Source organism: Cardiocondyla obscurior, linkage group LG17 (assembly GCF_019399895.1).
Source record: "Cardiocondyla obscurior isolate alpha-2009 linkage group LG17, Cobs3.1, whole genome shotgun sequence".
NCBI classification, from domain to species: Eukaryota; Metazoa; Arthropoda; class Insecta; order Hymenoptera; family Formicidae; genus Cardiocondyla; species Cardiocondyla obscurior.
The window spans coordinates 323287-348970 of NC_091880.1; the positions used below are offsets into that span (position 1 = coordinate 323287).

The 25684-nt window shown below is 33.4% G+C and overlaps 6 protein-coding genes across 16 annotated transcripts; 4 read left to right on the plus strand and 2 right to left on the minus strand.

Moving 5' to 3' along the window:
* The first annotated feature begins 126 nt into the window (after positions 1-126).
* Positions 127-9180, plus strand: Inpp5e (Inositol-3-phosphate synthase). 3 transcript variants are annotated; one of them, XM_070668109.1, is made up of 6 exons: positions 127-1610; positions 2741-2959; positions 4011-4326; positions 4441-5000; positions 5082-5553; positions 5680-9180. In XM_070668109.1, the coding sequence occupies exons 1-6, from the start codon at positions 1103-1105 to the stop codon at positions 5792-5794; spliced, it is 2190 nt and encodes a 729-aa protein (XP_070524210.1). In that variant the 5' UTR covers positions 127-1102; the 3' UTR covers positions 5795-9180. The 3 variants fall into 3 exon arrangements, with proteins under 3 accessions (XP_070524210.1, XP_070524211.1, XP_070524209.1); XM_070668110.1 differs by lacking the exon at positions 2741-2959; XM_070668108.1 differs by lacking the exon at positions 127-1610 and having other exon boundaries at positions 1635-2959.
* Positions 9181-9369: 189 nt separating this feature from the next.
* On the plus strand, positions 9370-15354 carry Gry (trafficking protein particle complex subunit 11 gry). Of its 6 annotated transcripts, none has more exons than XM_070668091.1 (21): positions 9370-9492; positions 10073-10274; positions 10374-10543; positions 10612-10800; positions 10871-11044; positions 11115-11282; positions 11355-11559; positions 11626-11799; positions 11904-11982; positions 12093-12147; positions 12313-12520; positions 12591-12796; positions 12871-13176; positions 13254-13459; positions 13537-13673; positions 13765-13977; positions 14066-14229; positions 14286-14508; positions 14573-14681; positions 14759-14835; positions 14907-15354. In XM_070668091.1, the coding sequence occupies exons 2-21, from the start codon at positions 10083-10085 to the stop codon at positions 14931-14933; spliced, it is 3282 nt and encodes a 1093-aa protein (XP_070524192.1). In that variant the 5' UTR covers positions 9370-9492; positions 10073-10082; the 3' UTR covers positions 14934-15354. The 6 variants fall into 6 exon arrangements, with proteins under 6 accessions (XP_070524192.1, XP_070524193.1, XP_070524194.1 ...); XM_070668092.1 differs by lacking the exon at positions 9370-9492 and adding an exon at positions 9500-9683; XM_070668093.1 differs by lacking the exon at positions 9370-9492 and adding an exon at positions 9500-9677.
* On the plus strand, positions 15299-17820 carry LOC139109239 (uncharacterized). Its single transcript, XM_070668147.1, has 4 exons — positions 15299-15439; positions 15545-15662; positions 16028-16146; positions 16682-17820. Exons 1-4 carry the CDS (start codon positions 15351-15353, stop codon positions 16695-16697), a joined length of 342 nt encoding a protein of 113 aa, XP_070524248.1. The 5' UTR covers positions 15299-15350; the 3' UTR covers positions 16698-17820.
* Positions 17821-18428: 608 nt separating this feature from the next.
* On the minus strand, positions 18429-20352 carry Thg (tRNA-histidine guanylyltransferase). The gene is made up of 4 exons (XM_070668123.1): positions 20215-20352; positions 19654-20082; positions 19324-19568; positions 18429-19246 (listed from the first exon to the last, which is right to left on the minus strand). The coding sequence occupies exons 2-4, from the start codon at positions 20006-20008 to the stop codon at positions 18791-18793; spliced, it is 1056 nt and encodes a 351-aa protein (XP_070524224.1). The 5' UTR covers positions 20009-20082; positions 20215-20352; the 3' UTR covers positions 18429-18790.
* A 158-nt stretch (positions 20353-20510) lies between these two features.
* On the plus strand, positions 20511-22604 carry LOC139109232 (STAGA complex 65 subunit gamma). Of its 4 annotated transcripts, none has more exons than XM_070668130.1 (7): positions 20511-20645; positions 20968-21153; positions 21238-21301; positions 21437-21543; positions 21616-21832; positions 21915-22072; positions 22162-22604. In XM_070668130.1, the coding sequence occupies exons 2-7, from the start codon at positions 20975-20977 to the stop codon at positions 22328-22330; spliced, it is 894 nt and encodes a 297-aa protein (XP_070524231.1). In that variant the 5' UTR covers positions 20511-20645; positions 20968-20974; the 3' UTR covers positions 22331-22604. The 4 variants fall into 4 exon arrangements, with proteins under 4 accessions (XP_070524231.1, XP_070524230.1, XP_070524232.1 ...); XM_070668129.1 differs by having other exon boundaries at positions 20563-20699; XM_070668131.1 differs by having other exon boundaries at positions 20563-20699; positions 21915-22048.
* A 672-nt stretch (positions 22605-23276) lies between these two features.
* Positions 23277-25607, minus strand: LOC139109237 (E3 ubiquitin-protein ligase TRAIP-like). The gene is made up of 5 exons (XM_070668144.1): positions 25402-25607; positions 24810-25190; positions 24619-24723; positions 24225-24559; positions 23277-24149 (listed from the first exon to the last, which is right to left on the minus strand). The coding sequence occupies exons 1-4, from the start codon at positions 25512-25514 to the stop codon at positions 24496-24498; spliced, it is 663 nt and encodes a 220-aa protein (XP_070524245.1). The 5' UTR covers positions 25515-25607; the 3' UTR covers positions 23277-24149; positions 24225-24495.
* Positions 25608-25684: the final 77 nt, after the last annotated feature.

A 25684-nucleotide genomic window follows, 5' to 3' on the forward strand; every position in this document is an offset into this window, starting at 1 on the left:
CGTCCCGCGAGCGCTCTCGCGCAAACCGTCCCGTTTATCCGGCTCTGGAACAACGATTCCTACGTTTCTCGCGTGGCGTAAACTTGTCGATCGTTAAGTCCTGGACAAACCGCCCATCGTTTGCTGCAGCGGACGCGACGGCTGCGCGAGCCTGGGGGGGCAAACCGACGATTACAGTGCGCGGGAGACTCACAAGGCCCCTTCCCTCTCTCGCGGGGGTGACCAAGAGTTACTTTCGACGAGGCAGTAGTGGAGATGGGGAGAGAGAAATAAACGCCCGGCGTCGTGTACCCGAAGCGTCGTCGCCATTGCGGGGATGGAGGCTGGAGTCCAGGTACCCCGTGGACGCGTTCGATCGGCCCGCGCGCTTCGCCGGCTCAACTCCGTCGCGTGAATGACGTGTCGAGCTGCGGGGAGTCCGCCACCCCGAGCGTTCGTCAGTAAGACGCTTTGAAAAGTGTTCTCTTACGTTTAATCTCACTTGAGAGGCCCCGGGATGGACCGAGACGGCTCCGCGGAAGAGCGCGAGACGCCCGACAAGGGCGCCCGCGGTTCAAGGTTTATACAGGCCCCTCTCCCTCGCGGGGGAGAAACTTTAGTCCGGGACTAGACACCCCCCCCCCTCCGTCGACGTGCGATTACCTCGCATCACCATGGATATCTACCCGCATGACTGAACGTCCAGACGACTCGACAAGGAGCGGCGATATCAAGGGCATTAACAAGTACTCGATACTCGCGTCGCAGCGGAAATTATACGCTGCGGTTTGACAGTCGGTCAAGTGCAACGCGGCGATATTCTTAAACGTTAAGACACGAGACATTCCCGGATATTGGATGTACTTCACTTCGTACAGCTGCGAGCAGAAGTAACCACGAGCGCATAAACTATACCTTTTTCTATTTATTGGGAGCTTATCGATGATTTTCAATATAGAAAGAATATTTTTAAGAGTTTTTTCTATGGTACATTTTGACGCCCTACGAATAGGGTAAAGAAATTTTGTTTTTTTTTATAAGCTGTAGAGACGTTAAGATTGATTTTTTGTGATCCCCGATGACGCTGTCACATGAAGGGGTATACTCGCTGATCTCACGCTAGATGCTCCAGCTAGTCGCGAATATTATGGAGCAGAGCGAGGGAAACGACGTTTCCAGCGTTTCAAACAAGGTGGAGGTTTCCCCAAAGTCAAAGCAGAAGAAAAAGTCTCTTTGCCGCATGCTCATGAACAAAAAGACCAAGGTCGGTTGCTTGGAGTCCTCGTACAGGGATGAGGATTCAAATAAGAATTCCAAAATAGAGAACTCACACCACGGATCCCAGACCAGCACCAAGCTATCTCTGTGCTGCGCAATGACCGAACGTAGCAGGACACCACCTCAAAGCTTGACTGTCAGCCGACTTTCCCCGACGACTTTGAGTCGTACCTCGGTCAAGTCTGAGATAGCCTCCATCAATGAAGATCGTCAAACGGATGTGCTGGTCGAAAAGGAAGGAATGTCCGTTGCAAACATTGATCAGGCTCAAGCGATAGAGCTACAGGAGATGGTAGTCAGAAGGAGTAACGTAGCATTGGGAAAGGAGCAACGTCCTAGTACGTATATAGAAGGTAAGCATGGAAATTATATAGGCAATGTAATTTATTATCAGTATTAAAGAAAAAAAAAGTATATTAAGAACATCCCGTTTGGGATAAATAGACATTAGGAATTACAGCGACGATATGATAATAAGCATTTAGAATCATATTAACTGTTAATTAATTCATTATAAAATTATGCAAAAACAAAAACGAGAAAAAAATCTCAATTACCTCATATCTAATTTCAACTGAGACACTCCTTTTCTTCCTATGTACATTGTGTAATGTAGTTTGATGATAATGATCAGGTAACCTTGTACATCCCCTCCATTTTACATTCTAAAGTTGTGTGTATAACAGAATGGAGTACAACACTTCCAGTGTATCGGTATAAAGCGTATAAAGCAGTTGTAGACGTGGAGTTAGCTTTAGTCTTATCTTTCGCCGCCTATGCCCGCGTCTTTTTCTCATGGATAGTGCGAGTAATCCACAGAAAATGCCAAGTTCGAATAAGAAGAGAAGAAAAAGTTTGCTTAACAAGTTGCGTTGCGCATTTAAGAGAAAAGAAGACGAGTTAGAAGACGAGTTAGAAGACCAGTCAGATGTTTATGATAAGCAGAAACAAGTATCTGATAGCAGGCAAATTGATCAAAGTTCACTTTGTAGGTCCGAACAAAAAATTGAATCAAAAGTTATTAGCAGTGAAATTTGTGTTCCAAAAATTGACTCGCCAGAAAAGGAAAAGCCTAATAATAAAAGTATGTCAGACATGCAAGAAAATAGTAAGAACGTAGTCATTGCAGAAAGTGAAAGTTGCAGGTTTCTTAAAGTAGGCAACGATACAAGTGAAAAGCGTCAGATATATGTTGCAAAAGATAAGCAGGGAGATATCGACTTAGGATCAGATAGACATATGAGTACAAAAATTGCTTTTCTAAAACAGGATAACGATGTAGACGCAAGTTCTCGGTCATCTCTGGGAGATACTGGGAAAGTGCATCACGATAGTGGAACGAAAAGTTACATTCCCGACTCTAAAAATGCAATATTGCAATCCCTAAATAATGATAGCGTTACGAGCGACACGCGCAAATTTTTAGTAAAAGAAACAAAGGAGATTTCTCCAGAGAGTAGTGAAGATAGTGACTTCTCTGCAGACTCGACGGAAGACTCATTCGAAGACTCTTCAGACGATGAGAACGAACATCTGATTGAGTCTGAAAAAGCTCGAATACACTTTAAGGATGAGTACTTTACAAAGGGAAAATATATCACTTATTTCTTCCTGGAAATGGAACGGCAATTCTACAATCCTTCAGATGTTTACAGTATGGTTCATTATCATGATACTGATTGCGAAAAGCCCGAAAAAGAAGGTACCAAACGATATGCGAAATTTATACGCTGCTTAAAATTTATAATTCTTTATTTATCTTTCTTTGCTAGCATTTTATATTTTGTTCTTACGGAGTGTTGAATTTTTCTCTTTAAAATGCATTATACAAAATTATTAAATTGGCAATATATGTGTACATATGCTAGTTTATCTTAAAAAATATACAGTCGTTGTACGTCTAGATTAGATTAGAAACATGAATGTTAAATAACAGACATACATTTAATGCTGTGGGACATTTAATGTTATTTGTACGCAACTATAATTGTTTGTGTTTTTTACGTATATGTATTTTTTCTCATTAATTTTAATATTAGGAAACGTGTATATACAGAATGTTCCATAATAAACAAGCATATTTTTCGAGAATAGCTAGAACTTATCGCGAAAAATGTAAAATAGAACTTTTCTTCTTGTCTTAATTAGTTCTACCTACTCTCGAAAAAGTGTCCGTTTACTATGAGACACTTTGTATATTAAATAGGATACCTTTACAATCATATGATGTACGTAGACTTCATTTACCTATGTTTCAATTAAACATAGGCTGTTATCCATGTTGAAATACGGTCACAGCACTACTTAAAGTTTATTTGATAAATTGATTGATTCAATTTCCAACAGCACTAGTTGTATTATTATTTTAAATACGTTAATTTAATAATGAAATACTTTTCTTATGTACATACACATATGTTCAATCATAAAATACGAATTCAAGGTATACATTTTTATGCTAAGCTAAATATTAACAAATTTTTACAATTTTATCTTGCTACGATGAATACCAATCTGCACGCTAGTGCCAAGATTGCAATAAGCGGCAATTGAAGCAATTTGATTTCATTACGGAATGCCGTAATCCTGTCATGAACTTTATTTTTAGGCACGAAATATATTTGCTCCATCAGTGTATGTTTTTTGCTTTAAAACTAATGGATGATTCTTTTTTTTTTTTTTTTCTTGGCGCAATATGCACGATATCTGTTAATAAAATCTTGTATGTAATGCTTAATTCTAAATTGTTTCAGGTGAATATTCTTCCTCTGGATCGCTATACTCGCCGAGTATATCAGGACAATTACGCCGTAGACTGCTTCATAGAAGATCAGCAGATAACTTAATCATGAATTCACCTACAAACTCTATGAGACATTCTAGTCCAGATTCTATTAAAAGTGCACCGATCCAGCATAAGCCACGTTCAACGTCCCACGATGCTCTGTCCAAAAAGAAAGATCGTTACTTTTGCCAAACGACAGGAGCATCTATGGATAGCTTAGCAAAGCAATCATTACTTGCTGCACAAGTACTTAATTTAATTCCTACTCAAAAAGCACGGGAAAGGTACTTTTTTCTTTTAAAAAGATTAAAAAAAAAAAAAAAAATATATATATATATATATATATATATATATTTGTAATTATTACCAACAACTAAAGTAATATTTGAATTTTGTAGGAATTTCCTCCACGGAAGAATTGCCGCCAATTCCTTACTCGGGCCAGTGGAACTTGAGAAAGTATTGCCTAATCGGGAACTGAAAATTTTTGTCGGAACGTGGAACATGAATGGTCAAAATCCGCCTAAGGAATTGAACGATTTTATGTTACCATGTGATATAGAGACTATTCCCGATTTGTTAGCTATAGGAACTCAAGAATCGTGTTCCGAACGAAACGAATGGGAAGCCGCTTTGCAAGAGACTCTCGGTCCTTCGCACGTACTATTAACCAGCAGTTATCTCGGTACTCTTCACCTTGCATTATTTATAAGACGAGATTTGATTTGGTTTTGTTCTGTTGCGGAAGACGATAGCTTTTCGACAAGACCCGGAACGGCGTTTAGAACAAAGGGCGCGGTGGCTATAGCTTTCATGATATTTGGCACCAGTTTTCTCTTTGTTACTGCTCATTTGACTGCGCACCAAGATAAAGTAAAAGAACGAGTTAACGATATAAAAAGAATCGTTAGAAATCTTGATTTACCCAAAGAGCTACCAACCAAGCACAAAAACAAAGGTATGTTAGCGTTAAGCATTGTATACTTGAGAGTTTTGCGTAATGTGCATAATAAATATCTTTATATCATATTTTTCACAGATGTAACGCAAAATTTTGATTGCGTGTTTTGGTGTGGTGATTTAAACTTCCGTCTAGCTCAACCGAGAGAGGAAGTCATACAATGGATCACGAATACATGTTTTCCACAAGAATCACCCATAAACATGCATAAAGATCAATTGAAAAATACTCTAAATGAAGGCGCAGTGTTACGTGGTTTTGAGGAAGCTCCAATTTTGTTCCCTCCTACCTACAAATACGATCCGGGAACACAAAATTTTGATTCTAGTAGCAAGCAGCGCACCCCTGCATATACCGATAGAATTCTCTTTAGGGGGAAAGGTCACAGCAGAGGAGGGTACATCAGGCGCGTTAGTTACGACAGTTCTAATTCGCATAAAGACGGAGTTATAGAGTGCTTGGTATACGATTCTGTTCCAAGTATTTGTACCTCGGATCACAAGCCAGTATGGGGAGTTTTTAAAACTACGTTAAGGCCGGGTATCGATACGTACGTATCTATTATTTATTGATGTTTAAAAAGACAATTTTATATAGCTTATATAGGTCATATGGCTTAAATCTTTAACATGCACCAGATAGCATGCAAGCTATATGCACTTTTATTTATTTTTAGAATTCCGCTTGGTGCTGGGCTTTTCAATCGCGAAGTGTATTTGGAAGGTATTAGAAGACGTGCGGCGGCAATGGATGATTCTCTAGGAACTTCAAAAGTTTGTTCGATTCAATAAAAAAATTCCAAGGCTATGAGAACGTATGTGCAAAATGGGTAATGTATTTATAGATAAAAATTTGTCTTTTAGTATGTTAGGTAGGACGAAAAAAATGTTTCGCTTTATACTATTCTTATAATAGACGCTACGTTTTTTTTTTTTTTCTTTATGCACTTGCTAAGTCTGTCCATTTTTTATAGCGGTGACGGGAAACACTTTTCTAGTAAGATTTGTATAAGAAATTACAATTATCAGTGAACACCGTAAAAGTCTAGTCAAACCAGTGAAATAAATTACTCGTTTAGCGAGAAGAGACTTACGATTAGATGAGATTAAAGATTTAATATGTCGGTATTTGTTTCCGACATTCGTATTGTGCCACATATATTAGAAAAGTAAAATATTGTTTGGTTTCATGTGGTCGATTTTATCAAAAAGTTACAAAAAGAGTTATCTTTTTGTAACATTGAATTTTGTTAGATAATTCTTTTATAGTAACTTTACATTGCCGTGTTTATCAAAATGTAATATCTTAAATATTTAAAAATGTTGCAAAAAATTTAGTATTTTAAAGTAATATTCTGAAATATTGTAAAATAATTTTTCAAACATCAGGATATTTATATTTGTCGCCACTAGGAGAATAACGTCGACATGTATGTACGTACAAGTCGAATTTCTTACAAGACAAGTATTCTAGCTTTTATGTTTAACGTAGATGTAACAAAAATTGTAGACCAAACTATCGGGCCAATACGATTTTAGGAAATTAATAGCTGAAAGATTTTTTAGTTGAAAGAACTTATATTCTTATTTATTGGGACCACCCATTGTGTCAAGTCTTAAAAAAAAAAATTAAAAATAGTAAAGAATCTTTCTTTAAGCAGTATATATGTACAAAGCTGCATTAGCACCTAGTTGCTAAATAGCATTGTTGTTTCAAATAGAGTTGTGTTATCAGTTTTAAATAGTCTATAGTGTTAATTAATGCTCCTTGATGGATAGAAGAATACCATACTTAGAAGTACTACTTCGTTGTAGGTAATGATAATAATGATAAATCATGGCTAATTATAAAACCCCAAACACAATATTGTTGCACAATAATAATATATGCACAAATAAGGTGTCAATGCCAGTATTAATCTAATATTTATTATACTAAAGATTACAGCATAAATATATATGTGATTTATATAAATTGTTAAGTTAGATAAATTACAGTCACGCTATATACTTTTTAACAGAATTAACTATGATTTTTATTTACATTACTGATTTAATTACAAATACTAAAATGATTACGATTTCTTAAGTACAAATAATTTTTTTTTATTCGATCGTTATAATTTTGTTAGAAGAAATATATTTTCTCGTTGTATTTTTTTGACTGTTATAACATATAATATTTTAAATAATTTTATATCTAGTACATAAAATAGATATGATACATTACATATCTAGGAAATGTTGTGTATTTCTCTCTTTTCTCTGATGTGCTAATTGGAAAATAGAAACAGTGGCAAAAACTACTACTTGATAAAAAAGCAATATGCAAACTATTAACAAAATAATTAATTATATTTATATGTTCAGCAAACTGAACAAACAATATACAAAAAAAAAAAAAAATTAATCTTTATGATAAAATACTTGGAGTGGTGTTTGATACGCTTAAAAAGTTCCGTTAAATATGTTATAGAACATGTATAAATGTTTAATAGAAAGGAAAGTGCTTATACCTAATTAAAGCATAAAGTATTTAAAAAGAAAAGACAAATATTTAATGTGCTACGTGTTAGGCGATAAGTGATATTGAACTGTATTTTAAGAAAGATGTGATTCAATGATTGAACACTATATTATCAATTGTAAAATGTATTCTACTAGTCGATTATGAGCAAAGCATTCAAAATCGCAATACAATTGTGAAATATCGCGCGCTCCGAAGAAATAATCAAAAGATGGATCTAAAATTGGAAAAGTATACTTCTATGTGTCTTCATAAAGGCATTTCGTGTCATGCATCAAGTGCATACTTTAGTGACTTGTGATATAACTTCTTCTTTGTAATTGCGTAGACAGGTTGCCAAACAAGGTGCCTAAAGAAAAACATCCTTTACTGTTTCTGAGCCTTCTATAATGAAGCGAGACTAAAAGAACTGTCGGGGTTAAGATCTTTAAGTCTGCCGAGCAGGTTGCCTTAATCATGCCTTACTTAAATCGTTACATATGTAATTATGTACTTTAGATCTCTGTGCGCATACAATTATCTTGAGATTATATTTCATTCAAATCTACGCTTCGATTAAAAAAAAAAAAAAAAAAAAAAAGAGGTGCAGTATACAATAAATAATCTATGTTGCAGTCGTTTAAATAAAAATTTCTGTGAGCATATTTAAATAAACACAATTTGGCTTGTAACGTGCTAGTTATTTTATCCAAACTAGATTAATGAAAAAGCTGTATAGATTATTACAAAGCTTTTGCAATCGTGCACAACATAGATTATTCATTGCCTCATGTATTTAAACTTATGAATTTGCTTTAGTAAGCCTCTTGTTACGTAAAAATACTTTGATCCATGCACAGCAAGATTTTTTTCTTGTTTTAGGATATTTTAAGATATTTTATTCTTGTAATATATTCTCTGAATAATGCTACCTGCCCTTTTTACAGCTATCTCGAAACTCTTGTGCTGTGATACATTTTCAAACGTACAAAACCTGGTAGTTGGATATGATGATCTTTTCGCGTTTACTGTAAAGGAGTGGAAAAATCGAAAAAGCAAAGATGGAAATAATCTTTTAATACTGTCATTCATTTATATGAACTGAATCTTTAGATGAAAAGATTCGATTCGATGTGACAGCATAAAAGCACGCTTTAAAGCTAATTCTGCAATTGGTTTTTTTTTTTTTTTTTATAAAAATAGAAACCTGAAACGAGGATCAGAATTGAATTCAACAAACTAGAAATCAATTGCTCTCACGTGCAGCTACGTTTTTTTTTTTGTAAAAGAAAAACTTGCTATTATTTCTACACATTTTATTTGCTGAGGAAAAGATTTTATCACTTCTTTACGAATCCGAGAAAATTGTCGGATCTCGTTGCCAGATATTGTACATTAGCGATGTCCTGTTTGGAATACAGCGTACATCCAGTTAAAACAATTACGGATTAAAAGCGCACAGGTGACACGATGCAAAAATCGCAACAAATGCGAGATATACACGGACTATCACGCCGTGTGCGAAAAAGAGATACACGAACGCCTAGTCGGACGAGGAACCGAATTCTCGTAACGATCGGCCGAAGCAAACTACAGAAAATTCTATTTGAATGTACTCTGACTATTGTTCACATGCTTATGCGTTTAAATAAACATAATCAAACAGTTCAAATCCACTGTCAACGTGGTATTTACTTTCCCTTATAATATATAGTCCATTTTAATTTTAAAGAAAGAATAAAATGTAAATCAAAGAATTGTGCGACCTGATTTTTCCTGCAAATGCGCTCTCGGGTCGTTTCAAATTTTCCTGCGCTTTCACGAACAATAGCAAATAGCTAGTCGATAGTCCTTCTTTTCAGTTGACGACGAGAACCCCAGACGCAGCATTTTCTACAGCGAGTTCGACAACAGGAAAGGAGAAACGATAACGTCGACACGAACTATAATGACGCGATCGGTTCTTAGGGGTTAATGTATATACGTGAGTATATACATTTTGTCATCTCTTTCGCTCATCTACAACCTATACAACTTGCGAGCATTTCTCCCCCTTTTTATCTCCACCCTTGCCCGAGGTCACGAAAACAGTAACCTATTATTTTGTGCGTGCGTGCGTTTATATTGCTCTGATGAGCAACATAGAAAAGGAGCCTCACGTTAATCGGTGTAAAGGTGGTCGAAAGTGCATAAAAGATATTTACTTCTGTCAGCACAGAACACAAAGTTTGTTAAATGAATTTATCGGATCAAGGAGATGTGAAACATTTCTCGAGTCTTTATTAAGTACTCCCCTAACGTGCACTTCGCTTATGATTATTTATAACCTAAAACTGAACTGTTAAAGTGCTAAAAATAATATGCATATGCATATTAATTAGGTGTTTAAGCGTAACATAATCCGCATTTTAGTAACGTGTTGTTTTATGTACTTTGTTTGTAAGCAGATACAGGTATTATTTATGTAGGAAATATTTTTTTAAACAAATAATGTTAATGAGTTGACAGAAGAATATTTCCAACATATAATGATGGTTGATAACTGATGTTATTTATTCTTTCAGTAAAAGTTTTATGATGTTTGAACTGCCGGCAGAATTGATGGCTAAGCCTTTAGCTTTAATAGGTTTGACTGGATTAGACATTGCCAATCCAGTACACCGCTCTATCTGGGATGCATTTAGTAATAATCGTAGACCAGATTGTGCAGCAGTTCAGTTCAAGCTGTTCAATTTAGCACATGAATTTCCTACTGTCAAACCAAAGGTATGATAGTATAATATTAGCTGGTTTGTTCTTGCAAAGACTGTACTTGGCTCATATAAATTGTTTGATCCTGATAAGTATTATTTTTATACATTTTAGCGTAGTTCTTATGAATGGTATATTCCCAAAGGAATTTTAAAACGAAATTGGATGAGTAAATACCTCAATGACATTCCTTCTGTAGTTATTGTATTCTATGACTTGGATTGGAATGATCCTTTATGGAATGAGAAAAAAATGGAATGTGCCTCTAGAGTTCAATCTTTAAGGTAATATTTCATAATCTGTTTAATGTCATTGCACTGTATTAAACCGAGCAATGTAACGTTTTTTTTAGAGCTGCCCTTGATGGAAGAAGTACAAAGATAGCTGTAGTACTGATACAGCATGCTGTTCAACCTCTTCCAGGTGCTGAAGATGTAGTAGCAACTGAGCGTGCAACGGCACTATGTGGAGCTTGTGATTTAACAGCAAAACTTTTATATATCCTGCCGCACGCTGATCACTTATTGGGATATATATCTAGGTTTTTAATTTTATAGTTATTTATATCTTAATTTTATAAACAAAAGAATAATTAATTTTGTAAATTACAGACTGGAAACGGCATTCTATGATTTGGCGCAAAACTTTTATCATCACGAATATCGCAATGTTAAAAGTCATCGTGATCAACTCACTAAAAATGTTCACCAGTATTTATTTGTTCGTCATCAATTTAAAATGGCATTTTTGAATGAACTTAAGCAAGAGCTGCATCTTTCTCAAAAGTAAGATAAATTATTTGAATAGCTCTGTATTGTAATGTGTATGCATATATTTATTTATAATTGTTTGCAGGCATTATATGCAAGCGTATCACAATCTTTTAGAAACAAGAATGGCAGATGCAAACGCAGTAGAGATAAAAACTATTGCTGGCTTTATAAATTATAAGTTGTGCAGAATAATGTTTAACTTAAATCTTCCAAAAGATGCTATTTCTCAGTTTAGACTTCACACAGACAGGTATTAATATTGTTATAATTAAAAAATATGTTTTAGCTTTAACAGTAGTGATTAATTGATATTAATTATTAGGTTTAAACTGAAAACTGGTCCAAAAGAGCTTATGTTCGAACACCATGCTTGGATGAGTAGCCAGTTTTCTACATTTGCAGAGTTATTTGACGAGGCTATTCGTCAAGGATTACCTGCTGTTCAAACGCAACATCCGGGATATTATTTCCAATTAGCTGCTAACCACGCAAGTTTACGACAATCCGCATGCAAAGAACTTTGTCAGGTACTAATTTTTTGGTTTTTTTCTAAATACATTTCCCGTTATATTACTTAAATTCCAATATTTTAGTATATAAACAGCTATCCAAATCCAGATCCTTTACTGGGTGAAGAAAAACTCGAATTTTATGGACAACGGCCGTGGCGTCCTGGGAAATTAAGTGCAGAACCAGCAGACACAGCTAAAGAAGCTATTGGCATACAAGCTTTACAATATAGGGAAAAAACTACGGTTAATCATTCTGTAAGTTAATTATATAAATTAATTATTTTAAATATTATGTAATAAATCCTCGGATAAATCAATTGTTTGTTGTATATATAAAACAACATTTGTATTTTTTTCAGATGATAATTATCGGTTTATTAGGCAATGCCATATCGCAATTTAAAGTTTACCGTTGTCCACGAATGCGGCGATTATTAGGTACAATTAATTTTTTATAATTAAAAAAATAATTATTTATAATATACTTATAAAATTTGTATATGTAAAATTTTCTTTTCTTTTTTTTTATTTTTTTTATTTTTTTACAGTTGTTCAAATGGCAGAAGAATACTTTAATGCTCAGGATTATGGAAAAGTTCTTACGTAAGTTAATTAGCTTATGTTAATTTATCGATTTTTGGTACTTATAAAAGTAGTTTTTGATAAATAAAACTTTGTCATTTAATGACAAAGTCATCGATTTTTATTATTACCTTTAGACTGACTTTGTGCACTATAATATAGAAATCATAAAATTTTATTCATCAGCTTATTGATGCATATGTTATGGGAATATCATGGAGAACGATGGCCGGTCTTACTCACAGATATCTTAAATAATGCGTTGCGTGCCGCATATTTATCGACCAGTATTCAAGATTATCTCACTTTGGCCTTTGAAGCTTTAGGACCTTCAACTACATTCTCAGAAGAACGGCAAGCTATTATTTATAATAATATTCTGAATATACTACAGGTTAGTTGAAAAACAATTATGTTTTACTATTTATGTAACAAAATAAAAATGGGTTTATATTTCGTAATAGAAAAAACCACCCAACTCGGAGCTAGATTTGTCAGATGATGTTAAGCATGTTACTGTGGAAAAATGGATGTTGGAATTAAATCGTTCTGAGCCAATTATTTTTACGATTGATGATAATAATATAACATCATGTATTGATCTGAAAGCCAGATTTTTGCAACAAACTTATGCAGTAAATACAATGATAACGGTAGAAGTTATCGTAAGGTATTTAAATATATTGTAGCATGTAGAAATACAGTTTCTAAAGTTACTAGAAATAATTTTAACTTCATCTGTAGGAATTCGTACGGTGGCGTCATTGAATTTTCTAATATATCAATGACAGTTAGTGGACCAGGCTACAATGCTGATATTTCAAATAATGAAATTCAACAATCAGATCTTATTTTTCAAGCAAAAGAAGTAAAAAAATTTTACTTTAATTTTAAAGCGCCTTATCAAAATGATGGCGTGGAAATTCGTATTAACACAATTTCTTTACAAATGGGCGATAGTGCATTTTGCTGCATTATATTAAGATTCTCAGCTATGGGCAGAGAAGCGAATTTGATGGATCGTATGTATCCTGAAATACAACAACTTCGGTATGTTTATAAAAGCAGTCTGTTATTATTATTTATTAATAGTTTTAAAAAATTAATATAAGTTTTATTTGCAATAGTGGAGGCGAGTTTGAGGCAATAAGACCATTAATTTATGTGGAAGTTAAACAAGAAGAATCCAGTTTAAGTTTGGAAGCAAAATCCAATAACCCTGCGCTTTTAGGCGAGTGGTTACCTATCACGATATCTCTATCAGCTAATGAGAATATTAATGCAATCTGTTTATATGCAATGCTTGTATCTGATGGTAACAACGAGCAATCCAGTATGTCTTCATACTTTTATAATATTTATAATATTTTTTTAGATGACTTTTTAAGCTAATTTTACAATATATTTCAGCTGAGTTGAGTATTAATATGGTTAACAAAGAGTCAAAAGTATCTATTCTTGCTGGTAACATGGAGAAAGGAGCTTCAGCAAAACATTTTGTATATATCAGAGCACATAAAGTAGGAGATAGAAACATTCTAATAAAGGTACTTGTAAATAATTATCTCCATAAATTAATTATAATTTCCATAAATTAATTATAATTTTAATTAAATTTAATTAAAAAAAAAAAAACAGGCAGACTATACTAGATTCGAACAAATTAAGGGAAATAAAGAAATAACATACTCATTAGTGGTTAAGAAGCCATTTGAAGTTGCAACACAGTTTTATACTACATTATTCGAACCACTAACAAAAGGTTTTGTTAATGAACCTTTTATCATTATGCCTCATATTACATGTGTTTCTCCATGGCCTATAAACATTTTAAGTACATCTATAGAACTGGTAAAAATATATGTATATAATTTAATAAATTACACAAATTTGTGTTTGGGAAATTAGAACGTTGTAATAAATTCGAGTTTATAATTAGGCAGATTCTATTCAAAGAGAGAATGATCTCAGCAATCAAGAATCAATTTTAACGGGTGCTAAACTGTGTGATGGCGAGACAGGAACTGATGCTTATTGCTTGATCCCAAAAATATGTGGCGAACAACCAATTAGTATTGGAGTATATACTATTAAATGGAAAAGGTAAGAGTAGCAAATAATATTTATAATACAGTTTTTAATTTTGTTTATTTTTATAGAGCAAATGACGAGACTGCATTGGAAACTAGTAGCAGTGTAACTTTAGCTCCTCTGTGGGTTGAAGATGCAGTGATTGGATTAGAAGCCAAAATGCCAGCCCATGGATGGGTTCGCACGCCATTTTGTATATCATATTTTATAAAAAATCATTCTGATTATCTCGTTACATTGCGATTAGCTATGGAAGGAAGTGATGCCTTTATGTTTGCTGGACAAAAACAAGTACATAAATCACATTTATATTGAATATTGTGTTATGCAATTATTTTATTGAATATCTTTTCAGGTAGATATTTACATACTACCAAAAAATGTTCGAAAAGTTGACTGGGTTTTACGGCCGCTAGTCGCTGGTTTTGTCGCTCTTCCAACATTATCGTTAACTGTACCTGCAGGTAACAATACTTAACATAATATTATTATTAATTCATTTTATATTTGCATTGGTTTTATATACAACTGAAATTTATAGATGAGGAACATAAACTAGGTAAAGGACGATTATCAGAGGTGATTGAACGTTCGTTGCCGAGTCATATATATATACTGGTAAGAATAAGTTATATGTTAATTAAAACCATTTCTATAAGGCTACATTGTAATATACTATGTTTTTGCAGCCGAAATCGCAGTCCTTAGAAGAATAAATAAATCAACTTAGAGTCACAAAGACAATTTTTTCTTATAATTTATTTAAAAGATTGCATTATATATTGTAATTCTAATTTAAAATCTATCTAAGATTAAATAACTGTAAATTTTTAACAGATACTTATTAAATGATAGTAATCAAATTGCTATTGCACTTTATACATATATATCTTATAAAAATCGTTTTCAAGAGTATCGAGAATATTGAAGTATATTGTGTAACGTTACCATGGAAACTATGCAGTCTACGCATGCACCAGTGAACATGCACCAGTGAACGTACAATAGCTTTCAATGACTTTTTATTACATTATTAGAGAATAATTTTACTTGACAATTATATATATAAAAAAAAAAAAAACATTAATTGTGAATAAACGTCGGCAATTATAATCGTATAATGGTTCTGTAAAATGGTGACGATCAGCAGTATTGATATCAGAAGTGTTTTTGATGAATATCTGCAACAAGAACAGCACTTTGAACAAAAAGTAGAAGAACGGTATTTATATTATATCTTATACCTGCTAATATTGTTACAAATATTCGTACATGCATATTGTTTCTGTTCAATATAAATTATATTAATTGTCGTTTTATTTTACAGCAACAAATTACGCCATGAGATTCGCAATAGAAATACTTTGAAAGTTTCTGTCTCGTCGCCAACGAATATGTCCTTAAATTTGGAAAAATGTCGCATTCGTAATCAAGTTCTTCTAAAGGTTTGCTATAACATTACTCTTTACATTGAATAATTTTTAAAATGTAGAAAATTTTTTTTTGATATATGGCAACTTAAGCATACTTCTACTTTTGAAGCAATTTTGCTGATAAGTTGACAATGTTATTTTTTTTTTATCTATTGTTTTGTTATATTTTCCACAATTGGAAGTTTATCGTAAGGTCTTATCAGAACATTTTGAGTGACCTATATTTGAAACAGAGTTTTAGTTAAAATTTGTATATGTGTTACAAAAGCATTAGAAAAATTATTAAAATAAATTACTGAAATAAAATTATAATTATTTTAAGTTTGAAAGATTAATATTGAAATAATATGTAATAAAATTAGATCACTTTCATGCAGGATTTGGAAATGTCTAGAGCACGTCTGAGAACTTACGCTTCTTATACTCCTACTGATGCAGAACTGCAGCAGATTTTATCGGTCTACCGAAGTCATCTTCACAGAAATATCCAGAACACGTATGTATGACAAGTTTGTTTCTGCATCATCGATTACTCGTCAATGAATTTCTCAACCTGATAACTCGAGCCGAACGAACAAACTTACAAATGAAAAGTTTGTTGATCGTTGGGATCGATGGATCGGGTTGATTGGTGTGTGGTCTACTTTGTGACGTGGCTGTTTCTTTGCGTGACGTAAAAACTGATTTATAAAATTGTGGAAAACCTGATGACAATATTTTTCCGCACTTTTTCGACGCGTGTGTGCGACAATCAAGTTCGAATTATTACAAACAACAGTTACCATTATTGTAAAACGAAATAAGGCGAAACAAATTGTTAAATTTAGCACGAATCTACATTATTATTGCTCATAAAATCATTATCACCACGTACGGTACCATGTTAAATTGTTAAAACTCGCGAACAGTGTCAACGTGTAATGCATTGTGAACAAATATGCTTGCGGTTGATTTTTTTTTTTCAAGCGAAATATGAGCCGCGGACTGAAATTTAACAAAGTTAATTTGCATTATTATCTATCCGTTCAAAGGTCTCGAGAAGTCTAATTATAAAGGCAAAAGTGTCACTTACTGAAGACAATCGCGTAACAATTGTTTGCGCTTACCGTATGTATGATAGGCTGATGGATCGACAAATCTTATTATTCGGCTCTTGGAGCTCCTCGAGGAATTGCGCGCGAAAGGATGTAAGCAAGGAAGGTGCGTAGACAAGTGACGAACGGTGTTCACCTGCGCGATCATGCATGCCATATTCATATTTATTTTCTACGTGCAACAGCATTATCGTTACCGATAATTACCGGCGTGCACAACGTGCATACACGATAGAACGGCCACGTATCCAGAAATTGCCCGATAAGAAGCTCGGGGCTAATAATTTGCTGGGAGAACTAGCGTTTATTTTAAGTTGTTGTATTTACACACGACTCACATACGTGGATCCCGACATTTCGCGGACTATTTATTTCATAGGCGTGACTACTCGACGTTGAATTCGCTGGAAGATTAGATTTACAGTTTTATCACCGGCCTCGTCATATCAAATGGCTTTTCGTACTTCTGAAACGTGCAATTTATGTAAATTATTGTAAAAGTCCTTGTCCATAGCTTCACTTACCTTTCGCGCCTTTAGAAAATGTCCAAAAAATACGCTAATTGCGAGAGCAATGCTATACGTTCTGTACATTGCAAAAAATTTAGAAGGACTGAAGAGCGTATGAAATGAAACGTGATGAATGCGTTTTCGGAATATAAGTTTGTACTTCCATGTGGCATAGAGCTGTAACAGCTGCACAAACAGAGTAATGCTGTGACTTCTTACTTTAACTATTATAACGTCTGAAAACATCTGTATCAACAGTCGCATTATCTCAAGAAAATACCATTTCTTTCATAATTTGGTTAGAGACTCTGCAATATTTCTCACGAATACATAATTTTAATTAAATTTTTTTTAAAGTTGCAATAAAATATATTAATTTAAAGTATAAAAGGGTTTAATAAGAAGAACCCTTTTGACTAATGTGGATAAACTTTCTTTACTTTAATCTTGGTTTAATATTTTTTATCTTTTTCTGATTCTGAAAAACAGTAAATTAAATTTAAATATGTATGTAGTTCGGTAAAAGAAAAGATTGTGATTGATAAATAAATTAGATTTAATAACTCCTTTTCTCATCCTGAATATAATAATCATGAATATAAACATATTTGTATAAACGTACATTTAAACGTTACACGTGGACATTTATCGATTCATATTGTACACGTTATAATTTAGTTTTCTCGAAAACTATTTTACATTATTTTTATAATTTTACATAATATTATAAAAATGTGTACTTCTCGTTTTATGATATTATCTATCTGGAACACGTATTGTTGATAATTTCTAAACAACTTAAGATATTATATCTTGTGGGATTGATATAGAATATCGCGTTTCTTTATGTTTATTGTTTATGCGACTATACAAGTTTAAACCAGTTCATTGTATTTGATTATCTGGCTGTTGGGCATTAATACATTATTGTTACCGTTAATGTTCATTAGACTATATGTTTCACTATTTTTCTATATAAAGTTTAATATTTTATTTTTTTTCTTTTAAATAAAAGTAAAGATGTGGAGGAATTTTTTTTTTTTTTATGTGAATATAAATGTAGCAATAAATATTTAATGGAAGTGTTTCTGTAAGATTTACAAGTATACTTTTTAGGCGTGGAAAGTATTGAGCAAAGACATTGACTATTAATCTAATAAAATTGGCAATAAATGTTTAATATTACAAACACGTACTTTTATTAAAAAATGGTTTTTTATTACTTTAACATTATAAATATTAGTGCACTTAATATTCAAGATAATAATTAGAAATAACAATAATAAAATTTTCTACAAAATATCTTCAGAGGTGTAAAAGTAACTTTTATAAAAGTTCGGTTTTTTGGTCATTTGATTTTTTGTAATCACAAACATTACAATTGTCGACTATTACGCTCACATTTACACAAGCCATCTTATACGTATACGCGTTATACAAAATTGTCACTCCAATTGTATGATAAACCGAGACAATTAGATTTAGATATAGTTTCGAGTTAACTTTATTGTATACAAAAAAGGAACAACTTACAAACTTATCTCCTACAGATACGTTCGCTCTCGAACTGCATTCGATCTTCATTTATCTCTTTGTCTCTATTGGGTTGCACTTCTTCGTTAACTGAATTTATATTGGTAACTTGTGATGATGGAGGAACGTTATTCGCAAGTTTTGCTACCATAGGTGAAGAAGCAGCGGACACGGACCTCGTATTTTTAACGTTATTTGTTACATTTGGAGGTTGATAAGTTGCTAAACTTTTTAAACCAATTATTTCAGGATTCTCTTTCCAAAAACGATCACCAATAATGTCGTCTATCAAAGGAACTACAGCGGGTTTTAATCTTCCCGTGACATCAGGCACCAATTTTCGAACGAGCGTTGTACCCTTTCGAAATAGTGGCGGCTCGTTGTTATAGTTTATACCAAATTCTTGAAAGAGCAACTCGTTCTTGTGTGACGCCAAAGTGCCTCTAAGTTTTTCTTCTGCCTGGAATATTCACAAACAAAAATGTTAAAACATAATTTGTGCTTCTGTAATTACTTCAATCTCTTATAATTAATTACCTGACTTGGAGTTAATTTTCCTTTCAAAATAAGATTCCAAAAGCAAGTATTATATAAGTTATTAATGTGTACATCAGCCTGTCGCCAGGCCAGATAATCCCTTAAATTTTTATCAGTTGGATATAATACAAGACGAGCGTCGAACGAAGGCGGATAATACAATTCTTTACCTCTGTGGTAGTGAGGCCAGTGATAAACGTATGCCGAAGCAAATAACGAATTTACATTAGACGTTAACTTTGACGCTGAAACAAATACAAAGGTATTAAGTGCAAAAGTAATATGTTATTGTTATTCGTCTCGAGATATATAACTAAATTAATAGTATACCTCTGCGATTATACAGCTGGGTGTCTTTTCGGAAGACGAACGAGTACTCGTCACTCTGACCAAAGCCTAATATAATCTCTTTAAAGTCTTCCATAACAGTGATTGCGGCGCGATTCATCAGTTCAAGTGCAGCCACGTCGTTCGGCTTGACGAACTGATGCGTGTCGCAGAACCTCGAGAAATTCCTGCCGTCTATTCGAATTACGATCCAGCAGTTTGGCAGGCAATTGTCATCTCGCTCGAACTCCTTAACGTACTCGAATTTGCTTTTGGCCATCGTCGTCGTCAGGCTGAAATACCGGCACGAGGCCACTCGTTTAGCCCGATTGAAGATTAGTGAAAAAACGCTCTTCATTCAGGCGCATCGGGATTGAAGTATAGAGTGGAGACTATCGCGATTGGATCGTTGTCCAGCTCCAACTTTCTCGCCTGTAATTACGAACAACAATTAATATAACTTTCACCTACTAGCAGATTTTTGCAATGTCGGACATCATTGCAAAATCTTTGGTAGGGTTGCGAGCGTGTGACGTTTATTAGCTGAATTTGAATTTCGATTACCTTGTCGGAATTCGAGCGCGCGAAACGTGTCGCATCGCGTCTCGTCACCAATCGGAGTGCGCTATCTATACCCACCGCGTCTAGAGTCGTCGGGGATGATTTCCGTGTCGCGAGTCCAATCAACGTGGTGGTGTTCTATGATGCTAACCTAACCGCGACGGGCCGTGAGACCGGTGAAACATCGCCTGACAGTAGAACATGCTCCACTTGAACCAGGTGTTATCGAATGCACTTTGCTGTGGATCTTCGTTTGAAACAATAGTCGGATAAAAAAAAAAAAGAGCTTTATTACTTCTAAATAGACTACACACTCGCATATGTCAATGCCACTTCGAGATCGACGTTAACATGACTACGTCATAATACGTAGCTAACGTATTCCATCCCATATAGAAAAATGGCGTGTAACACGTGACTGCGATTACCACTAGGTGAAAACGGATATTACCAACGCTCATTTATATACGACATGAAAATTGTTTCGAGTAATTCTATTCTTTTTCTATGTATTAATAACGAATTAATTAGTTTCTGAAACTTTTATTTTTGTTTAAACATAGTTTTTTATTTTTTTTTTTCTCTAAAATAAAATATTTTATTACGTATCTTAAATTTTGCTATTATAATTAATATAACCTGTTTCTGCAATAGTTTGTTTGAAAAATTAAGATTAATATAAACTCAATTAATTTGCGATATATCTTAAATTTTTTGTATTTAATTATTTAAAACAAATATATATAATTGTTTTAGGTGAACAATGAAGTCCAATAGAAATTTGAGTAGCGGTGGATTGTGGGGAGAATTACCAGCACGGGAGATGCTGAAGCAGGAGGTGATAACGCCAGATTTAATTGAAAATGTTTGGCGACAAGTCATTGACGACTCTAATAATACCGACTGTGACTACCGAAATGATAGACAACCTGAATACATAGAGTAAGTGTAAGGTTTATACTGCCCATGTATAGAAATAGTGTGTTCTTGTTTTGATAATTGTTAATATCATTAATCTTGTTACAGATTGCCAGTAGGAAATCTGCATGTATTAAACACTATAAACTTTCATCAACAACTACGTACAATGGTAAAAAAAAAAGAAAAAAAAAATAATAAAATGTCTTGTGATTAGCATTAATAACAAAATGATTAAAATTATTCATTAATGAGATACTGCTAATATAATTATAATGAGGTAGTCATTTTTTTATTACTTTTACAGGAAGAAGGAACTGTGCTTGGAGATATGACAGTCATTGAGCCAGAGGAACCAATCGATAGGACAAGTTCCAGAGGTCTATTTCATTTTCTGCCTTGTCAATCAAAAAGGTATTGTTCTCTCGTTGCACGGCAGCCATGCTTCTTCTATTGGTTATTGTATATTGTATTGTATTCTTCCAGAAACACATTCCACGAAAATACTACCGTGCATCACCTAACGCCACAAACTGCACGAAGTTTGCTCAGGCACGCTGTGACTACTCTGTTAGCTCATATAGGATTCGAAAATTCGTCTGATGTAGCTGTAGATACTCTTACCGATGTCACAGATCACTTTTTGAGGCGGATGACTCTTCTGTTAAAAGTTGCAACCGAACAGAACAACCGTGGATTTCCTGTAAAACAGTTTTTTTTTTTTTTAAAGTTTTTCACATGATTTATCTATATGGATATTTATTATACATTTTTATATCTATCAGGACGCTGTGGAAAGAGTTTTACTGGAAACTGGCATGGGTGGAGTTTCGGCGTTGCACGACTACTACCAGGAGTATGTTTTAAAGTTTGAGGAGAACACTAGGAGAAAAGTTGAAGAAACAATGGAAAGACAAAGGCAATTTAAATTTAATGCTACCAAGTATTAAACTCTGCATATTGGCTTTTTTTTTTTTTTTTTTTTTTTGGGCGTATACTATATTGTGTGAAAGTAATGTCGGCATTTTTTAGGATGGTCCTGGATGAGGCGGCCAGTAAATTGCAATTCGAAGAGCTTGATGAATTTGGTAATGTATACCGAGAAGTCCCAACTTTGCAGCTACTCGATCCCGAAATGAGATTTCCGCCCAGCTTGGACGCAGGTTTTCAAATGCTCTGTAGCCTCGAACAGGATGAGTAGGTTTTTCCTAGGGTATGTAAGTGTTCTGTATTGTATGTAACTGTAGACGATTCTCAGAGGCAACGGTCGGGACGCACCTGACGATATACAATGTTTACGACGTTTTTCGTCGAAATAAAAAACTTGAAAGCAATTTTTCATGATAAAAATATATGTTGACAAATGTTTTATACAGTATAATATAGTAATTCATGTAATCGGGAATAATGGCGTTATACCTGTCTCGCGACTGTTATTCGAAATAAAGTATTTAATTAAAGGTGATAAATCAGAATGGAATTATTTTATTTTCCATTTGTTTGAATGTGATACTCTGGGACATTCTAAAAAATCACATTTTCTTAGCAAAAAGATTTTAAGATCAGAGAGTATGCGGAAAGTATATGACCGTCGCTGCAAATAGATCGAGAGAAATTAGAAAGACCGGTTTTTTTTTATTTATTTAAGTAAATTGTACATTAAGCTTAGGAATAGCCTATTTCGCTCTCGAGTATGTTTACAAGGTCTTTTCGTGAATCGCAATTATATAATATCACAGCGTTTCACTAGAAATAGATACACGATGATAAACAGTGAGAGTCGTGAGAGAAGACACACGCAGATGCCTCGACATTTTCGTCTCGAAACCGATGTTCTCCGCGTAGCCGCGTGTCCTCTCGTTCGCAGAGAAATGAGTCACGTAAGCTCGTTGCGAGCTCGCGATCAGATGATCTCATCATTCCACCTAATCGTCGTCGAGTGCCGATTAGCCCGAATACGACCGCTGGTGGTTGCGGGCGGTTAAATAGGAAATGCACTATTGTTCAACGTAATTTCTTTTATACTTATATCTTAAAAATCTTTTTCGCATCTAATAAATTTCATGTATATATACATTAATGAAAAGATATGCTGAGTTTAATTAATAGCTTTTTCTTGAGGTAGATTGTTCACAGGTACAAATATATACAGACAAAATATATATATTCTGTATTAAAAATTAGGTTTAAATTAATAATAAGTACACATTATTTTTTTACGTTACATTATGTTAATTTCTAAAGTAATTAAGTAAAGAAAATACAAAGTTTAATATTACATTTTTCAAAAATAATAATAATTAAGTTATACCTTAATAATAATAGTCTTATTGGTGCTAATAATACAAAATTAAAAATATATTAATTAGAAAATTACTTTTACCAGTAAAAAATTATATTGTTAACTGTTACAGACTGGCAAAATCCTTTCATTTTCTTCGTTATAATTCTGGAGCTTCTTTCTTTAAAATTAAAATTCTCTTTTTATTTGCCATGTTTGCATGACATTGCAAGGTAAATAACAAATACATAACGACATTTTTGTTAGATAAATAAAAAAAAAATATATATATATTTAAATAATTAAAAAACTCCGAAAAATAATTTAAAAAAAGGACAAGAGACTTCATTATAAAGAAAGATACTGCTCCAGTACACGAAACTTTGTTCTCCATTCACATTTTAATAAATATGTCAAATAATGACACAAACTCTAACATAAATACTTATAACTAATAAAATTATCGTAAATATTTTAATACTAAACTGTTTTTTATATATGTATTTAAAAATAATAATATTACAAAAGATCCTTTAAATTTAACATATGTTGCTGTTTTAATTGTAATATATGTTTATATGTATAGTTATTTCTAGCATTGCTCAGATTCATATTACTTATCTTAACAGCAGTTACCTGATCACAAATGCAGCCTCATTTTTTAAAATAATGATTGGTATTCGTCCAGTGTGGAATTATATATAATTTTTCTGGTTTACTTCGGTCAAGATCTAAATTTCTGGAAACAATTACAAATAAATATTAATGATAAATAAATTGCTATTATTGCAGATTCCAGAATTAAATTAATCACCTGATTGCAAATATTTATTAGCTGTACGTTAATCGAACAATTTTCTTCGTTGAAGTTTTGGCCAGTGAGACTTTACAAAACAATTTTACAATAGTTCCCAACGTAACGTTAAGCAATTTCTTTTTATTTAATATTATACAGATAAACTTTTACTTTTAAAAAATGCCAAACGTTTCTCATATTTTCCAAAAAGAAAATGGTGAAAAATATGAGAACGTTAGATTGCACAATATTTATTAAGAAAAAAGGACGTACGAATTCATCAAAAGACTTAAGAATGTGACATAATTTTAGCTTGAAGATTTTTAATTTTCCTCGTTTTCTTTAGTATTATCCTAAAATCAAAAACAAATGAGTTGCAAGATATTAAAATTAAAATATCTAAATAACATACTTTCTCATGAACAAAATGCAGTTATATAAAGCTTTATGATCCATTGTATTTCCCACTATTTTGTGTACCTTCTCACGTGTACCGGTTGCTAGTGTGTTACGTATGCTGGAAGAAAAGATACAACAAATCAATGTGTACAAAAAGCTGCTAATATTCGATTGAATTACACAAAGTGATTAATAGAAATATACCTAAGATAATGTTTTATTTCTTTTTGCTTTTGAGAGAACTTGAGTTGTAGAATTTTATATTCTAGATTTTTTTCTTTCAAATGCCTTAATTGCGTCCTCAGGGCATGAATGGTCGAATTCTTCTGACTGATTTCTCTTTCCACCTTTCGCACTTCGTGCCTAAGACCAGAATTCTGCTTCTCCAAAGTTGCATTCTTCGAAGTGTAATACTTTATATTCTTTTCGTTGAGTAAGATTTGAAATTTAAGGTTGTCAATTTGCCCATAAAAAGATGAATTATCCGCATTATCTGTTGTGGTATCTGCGTTCGATATTGTAAAGTGGGCCCTATGGATTAATTTTTCCGTCACATTTTCCCGACATTGCGGACAGGTCTGCGATCTATGGGATAAATATGTATGTGTAAAATTAGCTTATGTTTAATAGATATACTTATTTTACAAACGAAATTGGAGATTCTATTATATGTTTAAAAGAAACAAAATACATTTTTTCACCTTTAAAAGAAGGAAACGAGCGTTGACAAGTGAAAAATTGCGATGAAAGTAAACGACAGGCATCGCGTGAAAACATAACCTATAAACGTATTTACCTTTGAAGCCACTGTACCAGGCAGCGATGATGAAATACGTGGCCGCAACGTGTGAAAAAAATGTCATCGGACGAGCTCAGCAGATCATGACAAATGCTACAGAGAATTTTCATTTTGCACGTGTCAAAAGTGAAAGCGACACGCACAAACGCTCGTCCGCCTCCAATACCAATAAATGCCAATGTGTCTTGCGCATAAACAGCTGATTCCACTCTCCTGCTACTCCCCTCGACTACGTTTTAAGACTTTTTAAGTAGTGACGAGTCGAGAGTCTGGGATATCT

Excerpts from the sequence above, each read along its gene's own strand:
- Inpp5e (XM_070668108.1), top strand. The coding sequence starts at position 2,053 with ATGGATAGTGCGAGTAATCCACAGAAAATGCCAAGTTCGAATAAGAAG. Across the intron at positions 4,327-4,440 it reads ACTCAAAAAGCACGGGAAAG|GAATTTCCTCCACGGAAGAA; the intron begins GTACTTTTTTCT and ends TGAATTTTGTAG. Across the intron at positions 5,554-5,679 it reads TTAAGGCCGGGTATCGATAC|AATTCCGCTTGGTGCTGGGC; the intron begins GTACGTATCTAT and ends ATTTATTTTTAG.
- Gry (XM_070668088.1), top strand. The coding sequence starts at position 9,935 with ATGTACTTTGTTTGTAAGCAGATACAGGTATTATTTAT. Across the intron at positions 10,801-10,870 it reads TTATTGGGATATATATCTAG|ACTGGAAACGGCATTCTATG; the intron begins GTTTTTAATTTT and ends TGTAAATTACAG. Across the intron at positions 11,800-11,903 it reads AAACTACGGTTAATCATTCT|ATGATAATTATCGGTTTATT; the intron begins GTAAGTTAATTA and ends TATTTTTTTCAG.
- LOC139109239 (XM_070668147.1), top strand. The coding sequence starts at position 15,351 with ATGGTGACGATCAGCAGTATTGATATCAGAAGTGTTTTTGATGAATAT. Across the intron at positions 15,440-15,544 it reads GAACAAAAAGTAGAAGAACG|CAACAAATTACGCCATGAGA; the intron begins GTATTTATATTA and ends TTTATTTTACAG. Across the intron at positions 15,663-16,027 it reads GTAATCAAGTTCTTCTAAAG|GATTTGGAAATGTCTAGAGC; the intron begins GTTTGCTATAAC and ends ACTTTCATGCAG.
- Thg (XM_070668123.1), bottom strand. The coding sequence starts at position 20,008 with ATGAAGAGCGTTTTTTCACTAATCTTCAATCGGGCTAAACGAGTGGCC. Across the intron at positions 19,569-19,653 it reads CCAGCTGTATAATCGCAGAG|CGTCAAAGTTAACGTCTAAT; the intron begins GTATACTATTAA and ends TATTTGTTTCAG. Across the intron at positions 19,247-19,323 it reads GAAAATTAACTCCAAGTCAG|GCAGAAGAAAAACTTAGAGG; the intron begins GTAATTAATTAT and ends TGAATATTCCAG.
- LOC139109232 (XM_070668130.1), top strand. The coding sequence starts at position 20,975 with ATGAAGTCCAATAGAAATTTGAGTAGCGGTGGATTGTGGGGAGAATTA. Across the intron at positions 21,154-21,237 it reads AGACAACCTGAATACATAGA|ATTGCCAGTAGGAAATCTGC; the intron begins GTAAGTGTAAGG and ends ATCTTGTTACAG. Across the intron at positions 21,544-21,615 it reads CTGCCTTGTCAATCAAAAAG|AAACACATTCCACGAAAATA; the intron begins GTATTGTTCTCT and ends GTATTCTTCCAG.
- LOC139109237 (XM_070668144.1), bottom strand. The coding sequence starts at position 25,514 with ATGAAAATTCTCTGTAGCATTTGTCATGATCTGCTGAGCTCGTCCGAT. Across the intron at positions 24,724-24,809 it reads GAAATAAAACATTATCTTAG|CATACGTAACACACTAGCAA; the intron begins GTATATTTCTAT and ends CTTTTCTTCCAG. Across the intron at positions 24,560-24,618 it reads TGCATTTTGTTCATGAGAAA|GATAATACTAAAGAAAACGA; the intron begins GTATGTTATTTA and ends TTTTGATTTTAG.